This window comes from Dendropsophus ebraccatus, chromosome 10 (assembly GCF_027789765.1).
Source record: "Dendropsophus ebraccatus isolate aDenEbr1 chromosome 10, aDenEbr1.pat, whole genome shotgun sequence".
Classification (NCBI taxonomy): domain Eukaryota; kingdom Metazoa; phylum Chordata; class Amphibia; order Anura; family Hylidae; genus Dendropsophus; species Dendropsophus ebraccatus.
In genome coordinates this window covers 44,476,606-44,498,977 of record NC_091463.1, presented here as the reverse complement: position 1 = coordinate 44,498,977, position 22,372 = coordinate 44,476,606, and the positions used below count along the sequence as shown (strand labels likewise).

Here is a 22,372-nt window from a genome sequence, read left to right as displayed (position 1 = left end):
GACCGGCCATTCAGAAGATAGAGCACGGGGGACCCGGGGAGGAGACGGAGCAGAGGACAAGCCCTGCAGCCAGGTAATGTATGATGCTGCAAGGGCTGCAAGGACATTGGTAACGATGTCCTTGCAGCCCTCGCTCAACGATCATCGGGCCGTGGAATAGGCCCAGTAAACGAGCGGCGATCTAGCAGATCGCCGCTCGTTTACATCGTTGATCGGGCCCTCCTCGGCCCGTAGAATAGGACCCTAACACAATAGACAAACTTCTCCACTCCAATAACAGGATGCCTGTCACAGGTCCAGGTAGCCAGGAATCGATAGCGAATATTAAAATAATTTAATAAAACATATGAACGGACACTTGAGAAACACGTCGTGTCTTGTATCATATGTTTTTAAATTATTTTAATATTTGCTATTGTTTTCTGGCTTCCTGGACCTGCGCCAGGCATCCTGTTGTTGTAGTGGAGGAGTTTTTCTACAGTATTGTGTGTGGCCTCCACATGCCTGTGTGACCTCCCTACAGCGCCTGAACATGCTCCTGATGAGGTGGCGGATGGTTTCCTGAGGGACCTCCTCCCAGATCTGGACTAAAGCATCTGCCAACTCCTGGACAGTCTGTGGCATTATCTTACATTAGGAGAAACCCAGGGCCAATCGCACCAGCATATGGTCTCACAAGGGGTCTGAGGATCCCATCTTGGTACCTAATGGCAGTCAGGCTACCTCTGGCGAGCACATGGAGGGCTGTGCGGCACTTCAAAGAAATGCCACCTCACACCATTACTGACCCACTGCCAAACTGGTCATGCTGAGGGATTTTGCAGGCAGCAGATCGCTCTCCACGCTGTCTCCAGACTGTGTCACATCTGTCACGTGCTCAGTGTGAACCTGCTTTCATTTCTGAGGAGCACAGGGCGCCAGTGGTGAATTTGCCAATCCTGGTGTTCTCTGGCAAATGCCAAATGTCCTGCACAGTGTTGAGCTGTGAGCACGACCTCCATCTGTGGACATTGGGCCCTCAACCATTCTCATGGAATCAGTTTCTAACCTTTTGTGCAGACACATGCACATTAGTGGCCTGCTGGACGTCATTTTGCAGGGCTTTGTTCCTCTTTGCACAAAGGCGGTCCTGCTGCTGGGTTGTTGCCCTCCTACGGCATCCTCCACGTCTCCTGGTGTACTTGCCTTTCTCACCACCCGTCTCACCACCTACATTCAAAAGTGACCAAAACATCAGCCAGAAAGCATAGTCATAGGTAGAGGAATGATCTGTGGTCCCCATCTGCAGAACCACTCCTTGAGTGTGTCTTGCTAATTGCCAATAATTTCCACCTGTTGTCTATTCCATTTGTAAAACAGCATGTGAAATTGATTGACAGTCAGTGTTGCTTCCTAAGTGGCCAAGTAGTCAAGCCTAGGATTAATGCTAGCCGCTTTTAACACCCTTTTAGGTGTGCCTATTAAGGGTGGCTGCGGCTGGGCAACAGAGCAGAAAGCCGGGACCCCGTGTAGCAAGGAGACAGGTAATGTATACCGACAGCGGGAACCGATGAAGGGGTTAAGGGGGCGGCTGAATTACATACTCGCAGCGGTCTGTATTCACAGGGACCTGCCAGGACCTTACCTCGTAGCGAAACTCTCTGCAAACCTTGCAGCAAGATTTCCGCTGCGAGTCATTCTGTGTGAAGGCACCCTAAAAAGTTAACTGGAATTTAGGTGAAAAATAGGAATGACGGGCAGAAAAAAATATCAATGTGTGAACAACTAAAAATGACAGCTGCTGTTTGCAAAATAATGGCTATGAACTAATGTCATGAGACATTAGAATCAATGGATCCGCGTCATACAGGGTCAGGAGTTTCCTCTTACTGAGGGCGGGCTGGCCCGCCTCCTGTGCTTCAGCCCCAGCCCGATACCTGTGGATAGAACGGCACCGTACACGGGAACCTAGCCATGGTTCAAAAAAAGCACTGTGGCACTGGCTTCCTCATGACTGCGCCGTTCTATCCATGTCCTGGAAAACATGGATACAGCCCTAGGGCTGCATCCAACTTCTTTAGCCACCAGTATTCAAATGCTGAGCAACTGGACTAATTAATAGTAAAGTGGTACTTACAGGGGATGTGTCATCAGAAAATAATCTATTGTTTAAGTCAAAACCTTATTTTAAGCATATTTTTGAAGAATTTTTGGTGATATTTTTCTTTAAGGGGTATACTGCCCGAAGAAAACTTTTCATATGTTGCTGCTCCTGGGGAGAACACTTTTCTGCGATCCCCCAGTTTCCTCCTTCATCTTCGATTCCCATCAGAGCAATCCCACCCCCAATTCTGAGATGGTCTTGTATGGGGGTGACAGCCCATTCAGCCAATCATTGTGGCACTGTCCTGTCTCAGTCAGTGATTGGCTGAGCGGCCAGTCAATGTCAGATCAATCAGTCTCTGAAGTGGAGGCAGGGGACCCGAAGATGACGCAGGAGGACGCTGGGGGAGTGCATTCAGTGACAGCGACATATAAAAAGTTTACTTTAGGCAGAATACCCCTTTAATTTTCCATTTTAATATCTATATTATATATTACTAAATTAGCAGTTTTTATTTTAGCCACAAAGGTTTCTGTGAAGACTTAAAAAATATATGGCTAATACATTGTTTAATAAAGTTATATTACTTTATAATATAAATCATTAAAACGAACATATCGTTTTCTATCTACTTCTCTTGAGTGACAGCAGTAAGTGGTTATACAGGCTCCTCTCCTGCCACCAACTTTTGAGTCTTGCAAAATAAAAATATAGACCAAAGATGCCCTTTTTTGGCAATAAAACACCTTGCTAAAAAAGTGCCTGTGTGCCCCCCACAGTATCAGACCACCCTGGCTGCTTCCCTAGGGTAAAGTGCTGATTCAGTGCTGTGCTGATCACAGAAAGAACTGTGCAGCAACACATAGTTGCACAGCTCTCTCCCTGAATGGCTTGCTATATCTATGCATTTATCTCGTACCTAATATTTTTTGAGCGTTGTTTTTATGAGCAATGCTATTTGAATGAAAGGAGTCACTTGTTTCATCTGTTTCTTTCTCTAATCTATTTATATGGATGGATGGATGGATGGATGGATGGATAGATACTGGGTTTTCTATGCAAAGCAGATCGAGCCCCTGGTGGGCAGATACTAAAAGACAGGTACCAGCAGTTGGTTCTGAGTGCAATGCATTCTGGGAGATGTCGTTTCCTAGCCAAGTACCATGATGTAAAATTGGAATTATTTGTAAAAGTTTGAATCTGGGGCTAGGAGCAGTGTAGACACGTGGGAAATGTGCCTTTTTTATCATTATCAGGAGAATAAGTTATAATACTAAAGCTAGAATTAAAACTATTCTAAGATGAAATGTGTAATATCATTTATGTAGTTTGGAATATTTGTACATCTATCTGTATGGGGGGTCATTTTGTGCTCTTATTTGCAGGCACCAATGCACTTTGAAATTTCGAGGGGGAAATTTATGATTGCTTTCAACAGAAAACCAGTGTAAAAAGTTGAAAATTATTGTGCAACGCTGTCAATGTTTGCACAAAACACAGGAAAAGTTGCACTTTTTTTTTTAGCAAGTAAGAGTTTGGTCGAAAATAAAAAAAAACAATTATGCACTAAAACCTACACAAAAACAATTGATAAATTCCTACCAATCTTTTAATTTCCCAGCTCAGATGTCAAAGATGTGCGGTAAAACAGTATACAGGTATCAAAGAAAAAGTATCTCATACTCAATGAAACAGTATACAGAAATTAAAAAGTCTACAAAGACTTTATACACATTTTTCTCATTTTTTCTTGATATATTGCTTGGCTTATCTTAATTATTGATTAAATACTATGTTTGGTCAAACACTTTGTCTATTTCATATTTTCGCTGGTAAATAGAATATATATTTTACATGTATAGCATGGTAATAATAAACTTTTTATTTTTGTTCCTCAGAATTACAACCACTGCTGCTTGTATGATGGATCTGCGCAGATACCCTCTGGACCAGCAGAATTGTACCTTAGAGATAGAGAGCTGTAAGTGCTTTTGCCTAATTCATCTAAGTTTTATTATCAAAGACATATGATGTACATTAGGGGTGCGTTCACACATAATTAATCCACTGCAGATTTGATGCTGCGGATTTAACCAATATAAAGAAATAACAAGAACCTGTTGCATCAAATCAAATGTGAAACTGGTATAAGATTAATTTCATGTGAATGTACCCTCAGGTGGTGAAAGTAACATTTATGAAATGTGATCATAAAAAGTTATACCTTTCCTTTATATTACTTTCACAAAAATACCCTGACAGGTTAATTTGGAAATATGGCTGTGAGCCGTAATGAGGACAGGGGCCGAAGTGAATGATAATATCTGTTCAATCCTGTGGAATATGTTGGTGAACAATGAATAAATGGTGAATAAATAAACAAAATACTTAAGAGTTATTGACCAAAAATCTTTTTTTTTTTTAATTGACACGTCAATTCTTTTGGCGGAATGCGAAATCAGCCGGCCCATAGAATGGTATCTATGGAGCCGGCGGAAAGGCCCTCGGCCGTGCGCACGTACAGCCAACGGAATTCCACGGAATTTATCCGCGAGAATTCCTCAGTGTAAACCCACCTTAATACTGCATTTATTGCATACACATAGGTAAAACAGTAAGTGTAAGGGCTGACAGTTGCATATTCCCTGTATTAGATGAGTGATGGCTTGGTCACGTGACTTGCCCACATTTTTGGCAATGAAAACATGTGCAAGGCACCGTAGGAAGTAGTTCCACCCAGAAGGGGTTGACCTAAACTGGTCTGAGTCTGGCATTTGCCAGAGCCACAAGTCTGACAGCTCTAATGCTGCTGGATAGAATAGTCAGTTGTCTAGTTAGTAAACTTATTTCTAGTTTATGAAAGAATGTCAAGCCACAGAAAGAGAAGTGTTTATCTCTTCAAGCCTCTAAACCCAATTAACTTTAGTTCAAGACTACGATTAACGATTTAGTTCTAATCGTACGATTAGCGATTTTGAAGTAACGATTTTTTTTATAACGAACAGCCTTTAGATGGAACGATATATCGTACAGAAAATTCGTTTTGCGATCGTTTTGCGATCGGTTAAGCCTATCTCACACATAGGTAAAATTAGTGAACGACTGTTTACACGGAACGATCGGCGAATTTTTTGCGAACGACGATTTCTGAACATGTTAAAAGATCAAAATGAACGATTTTTCGATCGTTCGCCGCGTTTACACGTACGATTATCGTTCGAATTCGATCGTTATCGCGAAAATTCGCCCGATAATCGCTCCGTGTAAACGTAGCATAAGAAGGTCAGGCACAGCAAAGAGAAGCTTCTGCCTCTTTTGTGCCTTTGAACCTGATTCAGTACCAGTCAAGCGGATATAACCCACTACTCTATTACCAGTCCACTCTGTAAGGATAGGGTATAAGTCCTCTGATGCTACAAGGAGTATTGTCATCAAGGGATGGATAAATATTTAATATACCCCCTCTTGAACATCAATAATCTCTTGTGTGGCCTATGGTCCTAGATAGTGTGGGTCAGCTGCCACACTCTCAAAAGTTTCCCTACGTACCTCTCTCTGGGTATCATGTAACAGACCAGAGTTTGTGAGTAGCAAAATATATGTATTGCACTCTGAAGATCCTCATAGGCAAAGTACAAGTTAATAGAACTGAGTACATTGTAACCACTTTTCCACTAATGACATACTTTTACGGTTGGGGAGTATGAAACAAACTCTGGCTTGTTTCACACCTGGCTGGTACATGCCACTATTTACATGTGGCACTCATTAATATTGATGGCATCTAAACTGTTTGGGCAGTTCTCATTGGTGGTAAAGTGGCCCAATGTGCACCCCTGCAATGCCTAATGAAATGCTCTGCTGGTATATTCTCCCAGTGTCGATCTAATAGATCAATGTAGTGCATAAACTGTACAATGCATACTAAAGCAGGTTGAAGCAATAGATAGGTCTTGGCAGCCATGCATGCCTAGTACAGTTCTCAAGCTGCCAAAACAATAGATCGTCTCCCACGCGATTATGTCACAGTGAGCCAAATCATCATACTATATCACCAACAATGCAGATTTACAGGCTTTTAATGTCACTGTCCGTTGCTGAATGTGTGTAGCCTCCAGGTATGGAGCAGGCCCAGATTCATTATTTTATGGTGTACTCTTTAAAAAGGTAAGATTTTGTTTTTATATTATTCATTTTTGTAACTGGGGCTTCTATTCCTTTAAATAAAACTTTATCAAAGCAGTGTTCTTGTACGTTTCAAATTGTACGCTTTGAAATAATTATGTAAAACATTTCCTGTGTATGCAAGGAGTATTTTATCTTGCATGGTGTCTACTTAAAAGAATGAGTTCATAATCTTGGAGATTTTTTTATGAACATACCCATGTTACACACTTTGTTACCCAAGCGTCTATCCTACTTAAAAGGATGGAAAAGTGTTTGAAGGCAATAGAGTCTAAACCATTTCGTGTTGGAAAGTAAGGATATGATTGCAGAGGGACCTATTCACTGAATAGAAAAAAATGTAATTAAAGAATCATATTGCCCCCCCCCCCCAAAGTTATACAAATTACCAATATACTTTACTATGGCAAATGCTTATAAAGTGCTTTTTTTCCCTGCACTTACTACTGCATCAAGGCTTCACTTAAAATGGTGATGTCACGACCTGACTCCCAGGGCTGTGCAGGCTGTGGCTGCTGGAGAGGATGATGGCAGAGGGATGCTCAGTGTCCCTCCAGTGCCCTGTGTCCCTCAGTGTCCCCCCTGCCATCATCCTCTCCAGCAGCCACAGCCCGCACAGCTCTGGGAGTCAGGTCGTGACATCACCATTTTATCCAGGATGTGAAGCCTTGATGCAGTAGTAAGTGCATGGAAAAAAGCACTTTATGTGCATTTCCCGTAATAAGTGTATATTGGTGATTTTTATAATATTTGGGGGGGCAATACAATACTTGACTAAAAATTTTCTCTGGACTTCTCCTTTAATGTAGACCCTTGCTTATCATTTTGTTACCTACAGACCACAGATAAGAAACAGCTACTTAAAATAAAATAAAAATTTTCTCAAAGTCACATTGCTTTCCAAGTTCTAGATTGCTTTACATTGTGAACTATTCCAGGATGATATATTGTCCATCATCTGGGTACAGTTCGGAATATATGGAGGCAAATTTAGCATTACTGTAACGTATTCTACCCATAAACAGTCATACAGTATGTCACAGGGTTAGTAATAAAACAAACTTTTCGCTGATCATTGTAGTTTAGTTAATAGTATCGTTAATAGTTTGCATTCAGCTAAAACTAAAGGTGTTTAGGATTCATTTCTAATAAACTGATAACTTTTTCAGATGGATACACAACAGATGACATTGAATTCTTCTGGCAAGGAGGGGAAGAGGCAGCTGTGACTGGAGTACCTGCTCTGGAATTGCCACAGTTCAGTATAATTGAAACCCGACTGGTTACTAAGAAAGTTGTATTTACAACAGGTAAAATACTATTACACACATATTATGGCCTTAAAGTGAATGTTGTATTTACCAAAAAGACTATTATTTTGGCATGTCTTTATTTCTGTACTTTATTTGTGTACTGGCACAATCCATAGCCCTAAAAATTCGAAATTCACATATTCTGCCGCGTGGTCAGGGGTTTTTTCGGTCCACTCTTGTCCCTGGCTGCATCAAGTGATAAGTAGAGATGAGTGAACCGGGCTCGGGTTCGAGTCGATCCGAACCCGAACTTTCGGCATTTGATTAGCTGGGGCTGCTGAACTTGGATAAAGCTCTAAGGTTGTCTGGAAAACATGGATACAGCCAATGACTATATCCATGTTTTCCACATAGCCTTTATCCAACTTCAGCAGCCCCCGCTAATCAAATGCCCAAAGTTCGGGTTCGGATCGACTCGAGCATGCTCGAGGTTCGCTCATCTCTTGTGATAAGCAAAGAGACTTGATAATTGTTACAGTGCCTTAGAAAACTGACTTTCTGTGCACTCACAAGGTAGTGTAACATTCGGAAAGCCTCTTTACCAATCATATAATAGTCAGGGGCCAGAATGGAGTGTATATCTCTGTGATAAAGCCACTGCTAAGAAACAAAAACTGCATTTCTATGTAAACTTCTATTTAAAACTCTGATTTAAATCTTATAGTTACAGGCGCAATTGTCCAGCCTGCTCTCCATTCACACCTTATGGGGCTGCTAAATGTTTCTAAGTTCTCCGCTTATGTAAAAATAGAAAGAAAAAAACGCACTTTGGGAGCGGTAACGTTCCTATGGTTGGAACAGGACTCTAGGCAATAAAACACTCACAATTGGTGAGTGGTGAAGCTTCACCACTCACTGCAGACCAACGCCCAAGAGATTAATAACACAATTCTGTCGGGATCGCTACACCCTCCGGAGGATTCAAGTCACCGGTCCAACATGGAAAGGCATAAAAAAAAAAAAGAAAAATTGGGGAGCGATCTATTCTCTAGCAACCAACATTTAACCTTGATATCCTTGAAGTAAGTGGGTTACTCACGTCTCAGAGGGGAGATTGGTTAAACTCCCCCCCCCCCCCGCCGCCAGGAAATCTCGTAGCCGCAATACAGCCAGTCGATGTTGCACTTCTCAGTGAAGGACAGGATTTCTCCCCAGATCTTCTATGCGCAGCCTATTGAGTCTTCTGTCGTGCTTTACAGCTAGGACCGGAGCAAATTCCTCGATCACAGTGATTTGAAGATAAATTCGGTGATAATATTAAAACAACAAATTTATTCTTTGTCCAACGCGTATCGGAATACCCAATTCCTTCATCAGGGACATAGTAGCAAATAACTGACACACACTTTAAAAATCCCACTAGCTCCTTATTCCTCCTCCCCTTTATATCACTGCCGGGGCAAAATTTGCAATCTAATTCATATAACATACATTTATAAAAACACACATATACATAAATATCTCAACTCTATTAGACAACAAAGACATATATATCAATAAAATTTATACCCTTTCTATCATCTCATTAAGTCCATTGGGTACCAAAGTGTCTAATTTGAATATCCAAAAGCTCTCTCTTTTGCATAACCTATTAAATCTATGCAGCTGAAAATTTATCCTTTCTATTGGAAATACTTTAAATCCACTATCATCTCCATTGTGAAATTGTAAAAAAATGACGGGAAACACTATGTTTGGGGAATCTATGTTTAATATTGAATCTGTGTGTATTGACTCTCCGTCGTAGAGATTGAGTGGTTCTTCCCACATACTGGAGGCCACACGGGCACTCCAGTACGTAAATAACAAAATCTGAACCACAGTTTAGATGATCTTTTATAATTATCTCCTCTTCTGATCTTTCCCCTAAGATTGTTTGTTGTCTAATAGAGTTGAGATATTTATGTATATGTGTGTTTTTATAAATGTATGTTATATGAATTAGATGCCCCGGCAGTGATATAAAGGGGAGGAGGAATAAGGAGCTAGTAGGATTTTTAAAGTGTATGTCAGTTATTTGCTACTATGTCCCTGATGAAGGAATTGGGTATTCCGATACGCGTTGGACAAAGAATAAATTTGTTGTTTTAATATTATCATATCATATCATATCATATATCATTAATATTATCACCGAATTTATCTTCAAATCACTGTGATCGAGGAATTTGCTCCGGTCCTAGCTGTAAAGCACGACAGAAGACTCAATAGGCTGCGCATAGAAGATCTGGGGAGAAATCCTGTCCTTCACTGAGAAGTGCAACATCGACTGGCTGTATTGTGGCTACGAGATTTCCTGGCGGCGGGGGGGACCAATCTCCCCTCCGAGACGTGAGTAACCCACTTACTTCAAGGATATCAAGGTTAAATGTTGGTTGCTAGAGAATAGATCGCTCCCCAATTTTTTTTTTTTTTTTATGCCTTTCTAAGTTCTCCGCTTGTCAGTGTTTAGCATCACCATTTAGAATGAATGCAATGCAGGCTGAGATGGCAGATTGGTATGACTATTGTGTTCTTGGGATTGGTGGGGGTCTCCAATGATCTACCTGTTATCCTTTTGCCTATGGATAAGGTCGGATATAAAAAGCTGAGATGGAAATACCCCTTTAGGCTATATTCACACAAAGTTCACACAAAGTCGAAATGATGGCCTCTTTTGGACAGCCACCATCATGATCATTATTTACGTCTGTCTTTATTAAAAGATGACTGACTTTCTTTTAGCGTTAAATCACAGCTGTCCAAAGAAAAGGTGTTGCATGAACAGAGCATTAAGGGGGCTATTTTTAGCCTTATGAATTTGGATTTTTTTATATGTCCCCTTTTCCAAGACCCATCTTTTTTATATATTAGAAAATTCTTTACATTTTGGCGGGGAGTGGGAATGTAAACAAAAAAGTGATTCAGCAGATTCTTGGAGTTTGTTTTGGGGTGTCCCCTGTAGGAAAATCTAGATCTCTGTAACAAATTAAAGGGTAAAGACCAGGGTCTCCTGAGACACCCTTTCTAAATCTAGCCAATGTCAAGTCTAATAGCAATCCAGAGGATTTACTACTACTGCGGCCATGTAGGCCTCATGACGAAATTGCCCAGGCCATAAAGTCCACTCTAACTTCCTGTCTGAGGCTCATGACTTGGCTGCTGAGCTAAAATAAAAGTGGACATGCTAAGATCAGGTATACCAGGGGTATGTGTTGCACGCTGTAGCAAATTTTCCTTTATCGTCAGCAAGAGATGGAAAATAAAATGGGAACACAGAAACATACTATGCGAGCACCAATATAACCATTATAATCGATAATACTGGCATACTGTACAGTGACCATATAGTGGTAGATCCCAGTTCTATACATGCACTATGTACCAGACTGTACCACGCTGATCAGGATACGCAACTATTATAAAGCAGCTTTCAGGTCTTTTGAATTCTAGAACATCTTTTCATACATTGTGCCTTTCCTGTGTTATTCCTCCAGGAAATGTATGGCTTAATTGACAATTGGCTGTTACTATTCTGATTGTCAAAGGTCCATGTTCCCCAAACTTATTGTCTAATCATCATTGGCAGTATTATTGTGCCAGGACAAGTCCTATTGACAAGGGGTTTAAAAACATTGAATCCAGATTACAAAAACCTTAGTGTATTTCTGTATGTTGCATCTGGTAGCTCCATAGTCAACGGGGGGTTTCCAGGATTACAAAAACATCTTCCAAAGACAGTGCCACACCTGTACCTGTAGTATTGCAACTGAACTGTGATACTGTCATTGAAGGTATCGGTCACTGTACCCTCCATCCCACTTTGGTCCATTGCTAAAACTCATGCCTCTTGATGAGATCAGTGATGAAGAGGTATGAAGTCACATCAGACTATACATTTCTCCACCATGGCACTATCCACCAATGGTAAAAGGATGGTTTTGCCTAAATCAACACATTGATGCCAGAATAAAATATGGTTTTGGAATGATTTCATTAAAACAACACTATAAAAGTCAGTATGTTGTGTCAACAAAATGTCATGTATGCCAGGCCTTAGTCATACATTTCCAAGAGAAATAAGAGACCTATAAAATCCCATTTCATTTTTTAAGAAATATAAAGTCTGTATTTAACCAATTCTTGTGGAATCAAGGTAAGCTTTCCTCTCATACTCCACTCTTACTTGTTAGAAACTTAAGAAAGGCATTGCCCTACCAGACCCCTGAAATATTATGAAGCTATCCATCTCTGAGGAGCACTCTCACTAGCCAACATTCTCTTAATGTTAGAGCAGAAAAATTAGCAATCCCGTATCTCCCCAAAACTCTACGCTACTTTAACTGCAGCTAAATACGAAGCACTCTTTCTCACCTTCTCCCTCTCCTAACATATCTATACTTTATGTAAAGCAGTATATCTCTCCAAATGCTCCATGTGATACTTTCTAGCAAAATATCCCCTCAACCATAAAAAATAGCCGATATCCCTGTTTCCTTCAGTTCCTCTTACCCCTTTCTTTTGTCTCTAGACATGGCACATGCACTTAACTTCCTCCAAACATGTGACTTCAACCCCTCTTCATAAAATGTTTTATCTTGATATACACACATGAAAGAGCACTTACAAACGATACCAATTGGCCTTTCCAAAATGCATTCATTTCTCCTTACTCTGAACTTGCCAAGTAAACCAAGTTATATAATCTCATGGGAAGATGAGGTTAATATCACTTTTTCCTCACAAGAAATCAAAAACATATTTGCAAACTCACAGGGTTTCTCAAATTCCATCACCATTTAAGAAAACTTATATACATTTTGACACATTGGCATAAAACTCCTCAACAAGTTTCAGTAGGGACTAATCAATAGCTGGAGATACAACAGTAGAAGAGGCACTCTGGCATTGCCCTCATAGTAACCATTTTGGGGCTCTGTTGAGAGAGCAATACACAAGATATGTGATTCATGCATTAGCCTAACTCCGCAATTGGTACTCTTCTGGTTGCCACCTCGGCAAATATTGCTAACCAGAGATTTGCTCTTGGTCATCTTATTACAACAGCTAAGCTTCTCATCCCCACTTCATGAAACCAAACCATCTCTTCGCCAGTACATGATTGGCATAGCAAACTAGACCAAATCCATACTATGGAAGGGCCAGATGGTTACATAGTTACATAGTCAATACAGTTGAAAAAAGACACATGTCCATCAAGTTCAACCAAGGACCAAGGTTGAAATATAAGTCAACATTGCCTAACCTGTCTTGATCTGAACTGACCACTCCAGGCATCCTTTTGACTCTAAGCTAATATTAAAACTGTGATACCATGATACACTATGATTCCAGAATATCCCTAACCCCCCTCGTATTCTCTTCCTCCTTTGCCCCCCTTAAATCCTTATTTACCACCACCCTCCACCCCCACATACACACACACTTCCCTACTACTAAACTGGTTATTGTTTGTTTTTTTGGTCTCTCAGTCAATGTTTCAGTCAGAGGGTGCACCGCCTCTTCACCAGTTACTTCCTCTTATGGTCTTAGGCCATGTTCACATGACATAAGACACCGGCCGCGATTATTACGTTACTTACGCAGCGTGAACATAGGCTTAATGTTTACACATAGCATTTAAATTAGCGTTAAATAGCGCTATTTTTCTAACTGCACAAATTGCTGTAAAATAGCACTATTTTGCGGCTTGTCATTATTTCTCAAAATTGCGACAAAAATGGCGATATTTTAGCACAAATTGCGCATTTCATAGCATTTAATATTAAACATAGCCTAAACCTGAGAGAAAAAATAGTTTTTTTATTGTCAAGGAATTACTAGGATTGATTTTGTAATTGTACTGTTTGAAAAACATTAGAAGAAAGATTGGGGTATGAAGCTGGACTGCTCCTGTCCTCCTCTCACTCTCTCCTCTCTCCAATCGTATTTTGCGTATATTTTACTGTGCATGAGCCTAGCTGTCTGGCCTTTTGAAAGGACATTTGGGCCTTACGACCTGAATTTTGGCATTTTGTACTCTTGGGGGGCACAATTACACATTCCGACATTTTGTTTTGTGGTGGATACCTAGATGGGAAACTGCTGTTGTATTACTATGGTATCCTACTTCACAAGAAAATTTTAGGGCGTATTTTATGCTTTCTGGTAAGCATTATTTAATGTTAGGCATACTAATGTGACATTTTGATTCTCATCATTTGTGTTTCATTGTAAACAAAGGGCATAAGAGACCTTTACTCCAATAATCTGCCAGGAATAGACCACTATAACACACATTTTCCAGGACATGTATTTTGATCTATAAATAGGATGGAAAAAGACTAATTTCATGTCCACTCTTCTGTTCCACAACTGCTTGGCTATCATGTGATATCGTAATTGCATCCGTTACTATGACAACCCAGTGTGTAAGCATAGTGGCTCAGACAGTACAGAGCTATTAAATGGAAAGAGACGTCAGTGACAAGCTTGTTTCGGGTATTTTACTTCAGGGATACGCATTCACCCTCTGAATACACAATGGATCTACAGGTATGCCTTGGTGCCTAGCTTAGCAGGACATAGACCTACATGATATAGTACTAAAATAGATAACCCTCTTAATGGCACCTGAACCTAAACAAGATGGCATATCAGTGCTATTTAGTAGTCAAGGTTTGCTGGACTGCGAGTTTTTACTCTGTCCGTCTTAAGTGAATTCTCCACAAGATGTAGGAGCAGTATATCCATAGCTATTACGTTAATGAATATGCATTCATCTGTATTAAGGGCAGAGGATACAGAAATAGCGGTCATACCTTTTATCTTCGGCACATATTAGACTGGGTGCCTGCTATAGATTTTGCACTGGGACTCAGAAGCTCCAAGATACACCTCTTTGCTTTACCCAGACAAAAACAAATGTGATGGACAATTAATAGTTTCAGGACTGAAGCTCATGAGTATGTACACAACCATGACAGATTTACTGTGCAGGCAGTACCAAAGACTTTTCATATTTAGCCCTGGTATGCCTTACACCTCAAGCTTTGTCCATTTCCAACTACAAATCCCAGCAAGTGGCCTAGTCGGGTGCTCCTCAATTGATGTACAGCTCATTGCTTGGTTGTTAAGGTAGAAAGTTGTCCTAGTTCCTCTTTCTGATCCTTACCTTGGCCTATTTACTTACCTTGCAACCTAGTTCCTGACTTGCCCTTTGGAATGTGTGATTGGTTCCTTTTGTAAGCCTTGGATACATTCCTGACTAGTCTCACATCTCACATCAGCTTTGTACAGCGCCACGGCCCTATGGGGATTCCATCCCCACTCAGGCTTAATGAATTTACTTGTGAATATTTACTGGTTGTCCTATGTAATATAACTACATATTTACTACAGACATTTTGACTATATTTGATTCCCACTTCTGTTTGTTTACAGAGTTTAATTACATGTACTTATTTGCATATGTGGGTGGGACTGGCGCCCTTTACTCCTTTATATAGCCTTTATACACTCACCGGCCACTTTATTAGGTACACCATGCTAGTAACGGTTTGGACCCCCTTTTGCCGTCAGAACAGCCTCAATTCTTCGTGGCATAGATACAACAAGGTGCTGGAAGCATTCCTCAGAGATTTTGGTCCATATTGACGTGATGGCATCACACAGTTGCCGCAGATTTGTCGGCTGCACATCCATGATGCGAATCTTCCGTTCCACATCATCCCAAAGATGCTCTATTGGATTGAGATCTGGTGACTGTGGAGGCCATTTGAGTACAGTGAACTCATTGTCATGTTCAAGAAACCAGTCTGAGATGATTCTAGCTTTATGACATGGCGCATTATCATGCTGAATGTAGCCATCAGATGTTGGGTACATTGTGGTCATAAAGGGATGGACATGGTCAGCAACAATACTCAGGTAGGCTGTGGCGTTGCAACGATGCTCAATTGGTACCAAGGGGCCCAAAGAGTGCCAAGAAAATATTCCCCACACCATGACACCACCACCACCAGCCTGAACCGTTGATACAAGGCAGGATGGATCCACGCTTTCATGTTGTTGACGCCAAATTCTGACCCTACCATCCGAATGTCGCAGCAGAAATCGAGACTCATCAGACCAGGCAACGTTTTTCCAATCTTCTACTGTCCAATTTCAAAGAGCTTGTGCAAATTGTAGCCTCGGTTTCCTGTTCTTAGCTGAAAGGAGTGGCACCCGGTGTGGTCTTCTGCTGCTGTAGCCCATCTGCCTCAAAGTTGGAGGTACTGTGCGTTCAGAGATGCTCTTCTGCCTACCTTGGTTGTAACGGTTGGCTATTTGAGTCACTGTTGCCTTTCTATCAGCTCGAACCAGTCTGCCCATTCTCCTCTGACCTCTGGCATCAACAAGGCATTTCCGCCCACAGAACTGCCGCTTACTGGATGTTTTTTCTTTTTCGGACCATTCTCTGTAAACCCTAGAGATGGTTGTGCGTGAAAATCCCAGTAGATCAGCAGTTTCTGAAATACTCAGACCAGCCCTTCTGGCACCAACAACCATGCCACGTTCAAAGGCCCTCAAATCACCTTTCTTCCCCATACTGATGCTCGGTTTGAACTGCAGGAGATTGTCTTGACCATGTCTACATGCCTAAATGCACTTGCCGCCATGTGATTGGCTGATTAGAAATTAAGTGGTAACGTGCAGTTGGACAGGTGTACCTAATAAAGTGGCCGGTGAGTGTATATCATTTGTCTTGTCACTGTATCCTATATGCACTATATCTGATGAAGAGAGCTCAGGCTCTGGAAACGTGTTATATTTGTGCTTACTTCAATAAACGCTTTTTGCCTTTTTGGCATCCTAAACAACTACTCCTGTGAATTTGTTAAAGGCAGCGCTGAAATAGAGAATGGGTGCGCTTTTTTCTGTTTATCTTTGCAGTCACACATCTTGTCTGTTTGCCGCATTCTGACTGCAATACTGGTGATGAACCCTGGCTAGGTTGCTGATTGTATTACAACTATGTCATGCAGCAGAATCCATTTCCTATTAATTTACACTATAGGAAAGAATGCATGCAACATATACATTTTATGCGGGAAACAATAATATAGACTACATCGCCTAACAATAATATCTAACCTAATTTCAGACAGAGCTATAGTAGCTACAATACTGGGACTACTACAGAAGGGTGGATTTGTTAAAGCATGTTTTTGTAAAAGTGTCAAAAATCTGAAAATCACAATTTAAAAAAAATGTCAATCAGCCAGTCACTCATCCACACACAGCCGACTGGCCACCTCCTTAACAATGTGCCTTATATAGAGGGAGAGGTGCTGCCATCACCCACAATCAGCCCTCCTATCCTATTCTCTCCTCTCTGTCCCTAAATCGCTCTGTTAGTCTCTCCTTGCTCTGCTGTAACTGCCTGCTGCGATCCTGCTCTCTCCTCCACACACAGCCTACTTGCCTTCTCCGTTAACGAACCGCCCTATATAGAAAGTGAGGGGGAGGTGCTGACATCACAGAGGGGCCTGCAGCTGATTGGACGAGCGCTAGGCATTATGGTTAATCCCTTTCTCCCACCTAGTGACGGTCCAGACAACATGTGCAGCCGCCATTTAGTTTTTTTGCGAATTTCCTTAACAAATCGGCGGGAATTAGCTTTACAGAACAAAGCGTATTGAGAGCGCAATTCACTACGAATCTTGATTCGCTTCGCTTATCTCTAGTTTTCACAATATTTCACAGTGCCAATCCAGCTTGTCATTATCTCTTGCTTGGATAATCATCAAGCCTAGGTGCACTATTTAAACTCCCCTGATGTCATTTTATTGTACCTCAGGGTTTTGTACAGGATTTTGTATGTACAATTACAGAGTAAATGCATATATACACAAAAATGATAACACATCATTCAGACACACGTAATATATACACATGCATATGTTATACATTCATTCACAAACACATATGTACAATTGTAAAAAAAAAAAAAAGAAAAACCCTGTTGCTTTGGAGAGTTAAAGGAATATTCCAGTACTTTCAAAAAAATTATTATATGGATGGGGCAGTAGAAAAATAGAAAAAGGACCCCATTACTTTCCTCCACCAGTCCCTCGCTGAACCACTGCAGCTGCTGTTCTTCTTTTTCCAGATCCTCTACACTCCGCTGGTCCTTTCAGCTTGCTTCCAAAACGGGCACTTTTTCATCAATCTAGCACTGTATTATTTTTTATTTATTTTTTCCAAATATTGGGATACCTCTTTAAATGTTTTCAAAAGTGTATATTGTGTGTGCCTACTGCTACTACTTGATTTTAGGAAAAAAAAAAACACATAGTCATCAGATATAGAAGTATAGATTTCCTGATATTCAATAATCGACCGAATCAGGCTAATCGAGCTGTGTAATAGGCTCAGAAAATGAGCACCGATCTAGCTGATCATTTACATTATTGATCGGGCCGACATCGGCCCGTCTAATAGGACCCTGAGTGTGTTGATTTCAGTGGAAATCTAAGCTTATTCATTCCTAAAACCAACCTTAAATTTATGTTTAGCACCTGGTAAATCCTGTTTTAATAAGCTTGTCTACATCATCTAATATCTGTCCTACTTTTTCAGGTTCCTATCCCCGTCTGTCCCTGAGTTTCCGAATTAAGAGAAACATTGGATATTTTATACTTCAGACCTACATGCCATCGATATTGATCACTATTCTGTCTTGGGTTTCATTCTGGATTAACTATGATGCATCTGCAGCAAGAGTGGCACTTGGTATGTACAGTAAAGGTGGCCATAAACATAGAATGGTAGCCTGACACCTGTTCAGCTGACAACTATACTGCCTGACACCACTGGAAACGTGTATGCATAACCTAGGATAGATGTTTATTTCAGTATGGGCAAAAGATTAAGCTTATGGCTAGGTTTACACACCTTACACATCTTTTTTTGGCTGTTCGACGTCCGTTTTTTTTGGAAGTCCGTCATGTCGAGGCCAAATAACGAAATAACAAATATTTTGCAAATGCGTCCGTTATTTTAAAATAACACGTTATTTGGCTTCAAAATGACGGATGTCCGAAAAGACGACTGTCAAATAGCCAAAAAAAGACTGTGTGTGAACTTAGCCTAAGGGTATAATAATGTGAAAAACAATACTATAAAATAAAGGTCTCACGTGTATTGTTGATAAATGGTAAAATAATGTATGACTGATCTATTAATCTAGTTATGCCTCCTAAGCACCCTGGGCACAAGCCCTGCTAGGTATACCCACGATGTAGAATCAGAATATTATTCAATTTTATAAAGTAACCAGTTGTCCTGTTAGTATTCTGTCAGGATTTTCCTCTCTGGCTAGGATTCTGATCATTCTCAGTATTTAGAGCATACACTAAACACATCTGCAACATAGGGAAACTGAAAATATCTTCATGCGAATTACAGTACATGTCTAATGCAGTATATGTTTACACACACTTCATTCTTGACCTTTTTTTTTTTTTTTTTTTTACTAGATTTTTACCTGAAATTGGCTGAAAATAAAATTTATGCAAATTAATTTAACATCTTTTACAATACCAAAAGATTGTTTTACCCCTTGTGTGTGCCAATGGCAGTTTTTTCATTCACAACAATGGAACACATTTTTAATAGAAAATCTGCCAGTTTTAGCAGAAAATAATACTGATTTACTGGTTTAAAAAAAAGCCATTTTAATGTATGTGAACACTGCCTTAAAAACACATTTAAAGAAACATTTATTTTTAAGAAATCCCAGATTTTTTCAGTCAAAGCAAACCTTTCTACTACTAATGACCTTGAGGGGAATTTATCATTTGTGGTGTTTAAGGTGTCTGGTTTGTTAGGTTATTTTCACACCTTGTTTTCTGTCCCACACCAAGCAATATGTCAGAAACCTATGAAAAAGGGATATTGACGACAGCCCGACTTGTTGCCAATGGCCTCGTTGACTTGAATGGGCAGGATGTAGTCATTTTTGTTGACTACATTCTGTCCATTTCCTGACATATAATTTTTTTTTGGTGCAGGACTCAAAAGTGTTGTTTGCCATGCTTTTGAGTCCTGCCTAAACACGTCAGGGAAATAGACAGAACATAGTTAAACTGTTTAAGTCAATGGGGCTGTCGGCAACACATGGGGCTAGTGTCAGCATCCTCTTTTCATAAGTTTCTAATGTATAGACTGGCATTGTGCAAAAAACGAGGCGTGAACCTAGCTTTTAAAGGGGTTTTCAGCATCAGAAAAACATGACTACTTTTTTCCACAGACGGCACAACTCCAGTTTGGGTGGGGTTTTGCAACTTAGTTCTATTGAAGTGAATGGAACTTAACTGCAAACCACACCTGAAATAGAGACTAGAGTCGTGTTGTCGCTAGAAAAAAAAGTGACCATGTTGTTTTTATAATGCTGGTTAACCCCTCTTTTTTTTTTTTGAGTAGGCGTACTTTACAATTGTTATAAAACAAAAGTACAATGTGATTTGTGAAGGTGACCAGCAGACTCACTACGTAAGTGTGCTCTGGACTAGGGTCTATTTTCACTACATCAGATTGTCACAAATCATAGATATATCTTCAGCTGCTATATCTGACAAAAGATTGGTTATCCTTCAGGGACAGGGACAAAAGTGGTGTCAGTGGCATTATGTTTCAGAAAGTCACAAATTATTGTGCAAAAAGACAGTTGCACAAAAGTTTGTGCCAGAATGACGCCAGAAAAGTTACAGGATGTTAAAGTGGTATTCTGAAGAATAGAGTTTTTTGTTTTTAAGATATTGCTTTAAAAATTATTCATATAACTTTAATATTGCTTTAATATATCTTCATTAAAATAAGGAGTGACGTGGGCCCCCCCTGCTGCCACTAATGTTCGTATCGGAAAATGAAGGGCTGTCGAATTAGCTGTAGCAGAGTGAGCGGTGATAATAATCATCGCTTGCTGTGAAAAGGCTGCTGCGCTTAGTAACGGGCAGCCTCACTCCGGCATCCTGCACTTTATTGATAGCACTGTGTGACAGTGCTTGATAAGAGCAGGGGTCTGGGAACTACAGGGCTTAGACAGCCCTGCAGTCACCGAAATTAATGTTGGTGCAGTAGAGGGGCTGTGTCACCCCTTACTAATGCCACTCAACAGAAGATGATATACAAAGTAATATAACTTTATGAAAGCAATGTATTAACAGGAAAACTTTACTCTCTGGAGTACCCCTTTAATACATTTCCCATTAGTGCTTATTGTTGAAATTATAACTTTAATAATTATCCCTGGTCAGCTCCACTGGAAACTGGATTTTTTTTTTCTTTGGGTTAGAAATTGACTTAGAACAAAAGTACCAATAATAAGTTATATTTTTTTGTTTTATTTTTGTATTTTAGGAGTGACTACTGTGCTCACTATGACAACAATTAACACACATCTAAGGGAGACCCTGCCTAAAATTCCATATGTTAAGGCTATTGATGTGTATCTTATGGGATGCTTCGTGTTTGTGTTCCTGGCCCTATTGGAATATGCATTTGTTAATTATGTATTCTTTGGCCGGGGCCCTCAACAGCAGAAAAAGTTAAACGAGAGAACAAGCAAATCAAATAATGAACGTCATCGCTATGAAGAAAGGAGAGTAAGAGAACAGGTAATTTGGTATTATATGGCTATAAAGAAAAAAAAAGACTTTCTATGACTATATATTGGATCTATGACATAATACTGAAGCAGTGACATGATGTAATGTAACATGATCCAAATGTAATATTAAAGGAAGTGATAAGAAACATGTTTTTCAAAGAGACACTCATTAGAGGTGTCCCTCCTATTTTAAAAGTGATACAATATGCTTAACTATTTTGATAGATTGGAAAGCATCAGCTTTTTCTCTGCACAGTGGTGTTCATGTCTACCCACGACAAAGCAAAAACTGTGAGGTGTGCAGATTCTGTGACACCCCCACCTTCTTCAGTGTACTGTTGCCACTAATAGTGATGTTTGTTTCTGTATCCCAGGTTGATCCTTATGGAAACATTCTTCTCAGCACCCTTGACATGAGCAGTGAGTTGATGTCGACTGAGATGGGAAGTAGCATTGGTGATTCCCGGAACTCCGTCCTGTCATATGACACCTCAGGGATCCAGTTCCGCAAACAGCTGACATCAAGAGGGGACAGTTTTGGTCACACTCCACTGGAGCGTCATGTTCCCCTATCAGCCACACGTGGACGTGCCAATTGCCGCCTTCGGCGACGTTCTTCTAAGTTAAAGCTTAAGATTCCAGACCTTACAGATGTCAGTACCATCGACAAATGGTCCAGAATCATTTTCCCCATCACGTTTGGATTTTTTAACTTGGTTTACTGGATGTACTATGTCAACTGAAGCATCTCCATTACCTTTCACCCTAAGCTGTGCACACCCCTTCCTTCCACAGGACACAAGCTTCACCTAAGTCTCTAACCCCCTCTTGATTCAAAGTTTGATATTTGGCCCAGAGAAAGAAGCGGAAGCTAAAGCTGTCGAAGAGGGGGAAGGAGAATTGCACTTTTTGTCACACATTTTTTTCACCAAATTTCCTATTTTTTCTTTTACCTGGAAATTGATTAAGGCTGGGTACTGTGCGTCATATTGGATGTGATAAAGAAGAAACCTTTTTTTCTTGAGACTTAGCTAATTAAGGTAAAAACTAACAAGTTGATAAGCAAGGCATCTCCAACAAGGGGAATGTGAAGGTAGTACAGGGTTAGAATGAGAATACCGGTAATTGTTTTCTCTTATGCAGTTTTAACTTAATTTT

The 22,372-nt window shown here is 40.3% G+C and overlaps 1 protein-coding gene across 2 annotated transcripts in view; it reads left to right on the top strand.

The window, feature by feature from the left end:
- Positions 1-22,050, top strand: part of LOC138802432 (gamma-aminobutyric acid receptor subunit beta-4) — a 170,776-nt gene extending 148,726 nt beyond the window's left edge. Inside the window, exons 5-9 of one of the 2 annotated variants that reach the window (XM_069985733.1) lie at positions 3,982-4,064; positions 7,438-7,578; positions 18,184-18,336; positions 20,965-21,221; positions 21,589-22,050. In XM_069985733.1, coding sequence (XP_069841834.1) covers positions 3,982-4,064; positions 7,438-7,578; positions 18,184-18,336; positions 20,965-21,221; positions 21,589-21,957 — 1,003 coding nt within the window. In that variant the 3' untranslated portion in view covers positions 21,958-22,050. The remainder of the gene's footprint in view (positions 1-3,981; positions 4,065-7,437; positions 7,579-18,183; positions 18,337-20,964; positions 21,222-21,588) is intronic. The other variant, XM_069985734.1, reaches the window with a different exon arrangement.
- Positions 22,051-22,372: the final 322 nt, after the last annotated feature.